This window comes from Sinocyclocheilus rhinocerous, unplaced genomic scaffold, assembly GCF_001515625.1.
Source record: "Sinocyclocheilus rhinocerous isolate Xijiao unplaced genomic scaffold, SAMN03320098_v1.1 scaffold1334, whole genome shotgun sequence".
NCBI classification, from domain to species: Eukaryota; Metazoa; Chordata; class Actinopteri; order Cypriniformes; family Cyprinidae; genus Sinocyclocheilus; species Sinocyclocheilus rhinocerous.
The window spans coordinates 633,461-638,859 of record NW_015626864.1 but is presented as its reverse complement, the minus strand read 5'-3'; the positions used below and the strand labels follow the sequence as shown (position 1 = coordinate 638,859).

General features: G+C 36.3%; 1 protein-coding gene across 1 annotated transcript in view; it reads left to right on the top strand.

Moving 5' to 3' along the window:
• LOC107718878 (serine/threonine-protein kinase N1-like) overlaps positions 1–4,173 on the top strand; it is a 16,484-nt gene extending 12,311 nt beyond the window's left edge. Inside the window, exons 16-21 of the mRNA XM_016526122.1 lie at positions 715–777; positions 882–958; positions 1,060–1,202; positions 1,705–1,812; positions 1,919–1,999; positions 2,922–4,173. Coding sequence (XP_016381608.1) covers positions 715–777; positions 882–958; positions 1,060–1,202; positions 1,705–1,812; positions 1,919–1,999; positions 2,922–3,125 — 676 coding nt within the window. The 3' untranslated portion in view covers positions 3,126–4,173. The remainder of the gene's footprint in view (positions 1–714; positions 778–881; positions 959–1,059; positions 1,203–1,704; positions 1,813–1,918; positions 2,000–2,921) is intronic.
• Positions 4,174–5,399: the final 1,226 nt, after the last annotated feature.

Sequence of the window (5,399 nt, the reverse complement as noted above, 5' to 3'; positions counted from 1 at the left end):
GCGTCCGATCACAGGCCTTCCGCTCCTTGAGTTCTCTCCAGCGCTGGAAAGCTGATCCGATATTTACACGGCTCCTACTTCTTGCCTTAAGCCTTCTTTTGTTCCGCAGACGTTTTCCTCTTTTGTTTTTTATCCGCCATCTCTATCTTTCTGTCGCTCAGTGCGGCTAATGTCCGTCCTGTGCACTGAGCGCTCTCTCCTCCACATCATGAGTAGACACACCCCTTACTGCTGATTGGCTACAAGTTTGTTTTGCTAGTCGGCCCGACTCAGTTTTCTAAAGCGTTTTTGAAAAATCGCTTACCCCACCTTTAATATTTTGTGGAAACCATGATACATATTTATATTCAGGATTCTTTGATGAATAGAAAGTTGATTTATTTGAAATAGAAATCTTTTGTAACATTGTAAGTGTCTGTCACTTTTGATCCATCAGAAAAAGAAATGTTACTAAATGTTACAGTTACTAAGAAGAAATCCTTGCTAAATAAAAAATAAGAAAGTTACTTACTGACCCTAAACTTTTGAACTGTAGTGTATATTGTGGGGACAAAGAGCTTAAAACATTTTGTTTGTTTATGAATTAACTTTAAAGAAATTTTTGTGTGATATTTAGGTTTAGGGGTAGAAGATAAAGTAGAAAATATAATAAAAAATGGAAAAGTCCCACATTTTTTTGTTGACTCTTTTAAGTTGTGTTTGTGTGTGTTTCAGGTTCTATGCTGCTTGTGTAGTTTTAGGGCTTGAGTTTTTACATGACAACAAGATTGTGTACCGGTGAGTATGCAAAAAAAATGTGTGCACATGTTCTGGCTTTGTCTAAAGAATGTTATACATGTTTTAAATACATATTTGCATATATTTTTGGGTTTTCCCTCCAGAGATCTTAAATTGGACAACTTGCTGCTTGACACGGAGGGTTACGTGAAGATCGCCGACTTTGGATTGTGTAAAGAAGGTAATGACTTTTTTCACCTACCTTTCTACGTGTCCTTCTGTTGATTGTGCTTGATATGAAGTCAGGAGCATTTGTCAGACATGTTTTTGTCTCTTTCTCAGGGATGGGTTTTGGGGACCGGACCAGTACGTTCTGTGGGACTCCAGAGTTTCTGGCTCCAGAGGTTCTAACAGACACGTCGTACACGCGGGCCGTGGACTGGTGGGGACTCGGAGTGCTTATATATGAAATGTTGGTGGGAGAGGTGAGAAATTGGAGCATTTAAATTTGAAATGTTTGAAACGTTCGTATAGTTTTGGCATTTGTCCGATCTAAATCTGTCTTTCTAGTCCCCGTTTCCAGGTGATGATGAAGAGGAGGTTTTTGACAGCATAGAGGGTTACGTGAAGATCGCCGACTTTGGATTGTGTAAAGAAGGTAATGACTTTTTTCACCTACCTTTCTACGTGTCCTTCTGTTGATTGTGCTTGATATGAAGTCAGGAGCATTTGTCAGACATGTTTTTGTCTCTTTCTCAGGGATGGGTTTTGGGGACCGGACCAGTACGTTCTGTGGGACTCCAGAGTTTCTGGCTCCAGAGGTTCTAACAGACACGTCGTACACGCGGGCCGTGGACTGGTGGGGACTCGGAGTGCTTATATATGAAATGTTGGTGGGAGAGGTGAGAAATTGGAGCATTTAAATTTGAAATGTTTGAAACGTTCGTATAGTTTTGGCATTTGTCCGATCTAAATCTGTCTTTCTAGTCCCCGTTTCCAGGTGATGATGAAGAGGAGGTTTTTGACAGCATAGTAAATGATGAAGTTCGTTATCCGCGGTTCCTTTCCTCAGAGGCCATTGGCATCATGAGGAGGGTAAACATCTCAAACAGAAATGTCTTAACTACATGATTTTCTGCATATAATTTTATGTAAAAATTAAGTGTGGATAAATTTAAATTTGACATATTATTTTAAACAGTTACTAAGAAGAAATCCAGAAAGACGACTGGGTTCCAGTGAGAAAGATGCAGAGGATGTAAAGAAACAGCCTTTCTTCAGGGTAAGAGAGATCTTTACTTTTATAAACACTAATAATATGTAACTTTATGTGAAATACTAAAAATGTAAAATGTAATCTTTAACAAATATATTTTTCAAAAAAGTGTCTTTTTCGTAAATGAGGGTTTCCCAAATGGGGGTTCATGGACCTTTAAGGGTTCATCAGTTGATGAAAAGCTAATAATTAATAGCTAATTATCAAATGTAAAATTAAAATAAACAAATAAATGGAGCTGCACAATATTTGTGATATAGTGTAATTATCAAAATAAAAGCTGCAATATAATTAAATAACTGATGCGCTGGGTGTTTCAGTATGAAGAATGCATTACATTTAATTATTATAATAATCCATTTTTTATTATAATTTTTCAGTACAACTGTAATTTACAACAGTAATATATTTCTGTCTTCATTTTTATAATTAGAATTAAAATACTACTACTAATTATTATTATTATGAATGACATCAGAGAACTGTGAGCATGCAAATGTGTCATTAAATTATTGAAATATTTATTATTTCTATTATATATATTTATATTTAATATTTATATCCAAGGGGTTCGGCTGACAAAAAAGTTAACTACGTTTTTAAAAAGTTTTTAGTTAAAAACTAAACATATTGTTGTGAAGCCTAAATTCATTTCTAACATTTAATTTTTTTTAATTCATTTTTAAATTATAACAGAATTTTATTATCAGCCATTTATCTTTTATCAGTCACAACAAGAATATAATTATCGCTTTAATTTTAATATCTTTTAAGTTCAATATCGGCGCATCCCTCTTTTTAAGTTATTGTTTTTAAGTTATTTTTTTGGTGTTGCATTTGCATTTTTGGTTTGCATATGAAATGACGGCATAAATTCTAACATAACTAAATAAATTATATGTTCATACACATACTTTTCACTTTTCAGAATATGAACTGGGAGGCTCTTCTCCTCCGTAAACTCCCTCCTCCCTTCCTTCCGACTATCGGAGGAAAAGAAGACATCAGCAACTTCGATGAGGAATTCACAACAGAAGCGCCGACTCTCACGCCGCCTCGCGAACCCAGGGTGCTCTCGCGCAAGGATCAGGACAGTTTCCGTGACTTTGACTATGTCTCTGACCTCTGCTGAGAGCGTCTTCACTGTGATAGTGCCGTAGAGAGACATTTCTCCCCCGTGACTCAAGTGACGACGAGGACAAGAGTGGCCAATTTGAGTGTTTTGCGTGAATTGTGAATGTGCTGGACCTGTGAACACTGTGATGGAAGAAGAAGAAAGCCTGAAAACAGTTAGAATCGGATTAAAGACAGAAAGCTTGTTTCTTACCAGCAGGTTTAAAGGTGCATTTGATCATTTTTTTTTATATTGCGCCTCGACTCAGACTGACAGCTAGTGGTTTGGATGAAGCATCACACTAAAGTGTTCAGTTACAGATGCAATTGTAGAACAGCATTATTCAAAGTCAGCCATGATTCATTTATTCAGCTGGTGAAAGTGTCCAATAACAGGTGTGTTACTGAAATGAGTGAGTAACGTTCGGCTGGTCATGTGATCTCAACATGGCGGCCCCCATCGGACCTCTTAATGTAAAATAAAACAACTTTTATTAGGCTACTGATATGACTAGTGTCTTCATCTCATGTGAATGGTCATACTTTTAAACTCTATTCAGAAGTAATATTTATTTCTTTAAATAAATGTTTTTTAATGAAAAAAATGACCGAGTGCACCGTTGAACTTGTTGAAATTGTTGGTTTGTCTTCAAGTGTCATATCTACTTTTGAAAAATGCATCTTGTCTTAATAAAGACAATGTGAAGGTATATTTCACAACTTCAAACTTGAAGCAAATCAATAAAGGTCACACAGAAACATCTCAGTGAGCTTTTGTAAATGATACGACCAAGAGCATGTTGGGAAATGCTTTTCTGCAGACACTTTGACGTTAGATGGATAAAGAGAGTTACGCTGAAAGCTGGATTATTTAATTGGCTAATTTAGGCTTGAACATTAATGGATGTGTACTTGCTCTTGGAGTTCTTAGTGGTTAAGGAGTTAAACCTCTTTAGACTTGTTCATTCTGGGTATTTCTCATACATCTTCAAGCGCTTCATCTCTTACAGGTTACATGTGAAAGTCAAGCATATTGCAATATAGTAGAGCAGTCCTTTTTGAAGACAGCTTGATCTCCACTTTTAGAGCCTGTCTATAGCTGGACATACTGTTTTTCCACGCATTAAGTGCACTTTTAGTATGGTTACCTTTATGAATTTTTGCAAAAACAAACAAACCTGTTACATAAACAAAATGCCTTAAAATATTGTTCCTGTCTGCCCTGGTTTTTGTTCTTCCTGTTTACATTTTTTTCACTTCAGTGAGGGAAACAAATGGCTAGAAACTTAAATCTTGATTGGCTAATCATTAAAAAAAAGCGTAATGTGTTTCACATTTTAAATATGACCGCTAGGAAATATGTACATTCAGTACGTTACTTCATCACTTTGTTGTTGCGTTTAGTTTTAAATACATTTTGAGACTGTTTTTCTGAATCGCATGCTTCTTTTTGTATTCTCAGGCTGAGAGCACAGTAGCTCATGTGGGAGATTTGTCTTGTCTGAAAAGTGAATTCATGTCATTTACCTTACAATAGCATATGTAAAACTACAGTACATCAAGACAGAGTGTCCTGTGACAAAATGACAGATCATTTTGATTCAGACCTAGGTCTTTGAGAACTCAAATATTTGACCTTTTGTATGGGAATATTGTACTGGAGTATAGGAGAAAGAATGTGTTGATTATTTTCACAAGGTCCAATCAAGACTCCATGGCCTCAAATAGCAGATTCTTTCTCCAATATTATACATGCTTTTAAATACCGTAGATATCCGTTAAATAGAACATGGTATCTGTTGTTTATTTTAGTCATGATACAAATGAATGGTGACTAGTGACTGTTATGTGTTAGTTCTGGTTTAACACACTTTATTACCTCAGAGCTGTTTTGATGCCTTTGAAGCATCATTTTGTGCAGTTGTTTTTATTAGACAGTTTGTGCGAACAGCACACCATGACACAATTGAATGAAGCCAAAAAATGAAACTCACACACACTAGCAACACTGAAAAAAAAAAAAAAAAAACACATACGTAAAAATATTTGTAAATGAAAGACTTTTGAGATGAACACGTGTTTGTGTTGTCTGTGCATTTGTACAGACTATCCTGAATTAAACAAGGACACTTCTTCTCTGTAAAAAAACTAACTTGCTCCGCTAGTCAGTGTTGTTGTTACCCGCAGTGGCCGCTAGGGGCAAGTGGCGCTGTTTTACAAACAATATTGCCTAAAACAGGGCTGTCCAAACTCGGTCCTGGAGGGCCGGTGTCCTGCAGAGTTTAGCTCCAAC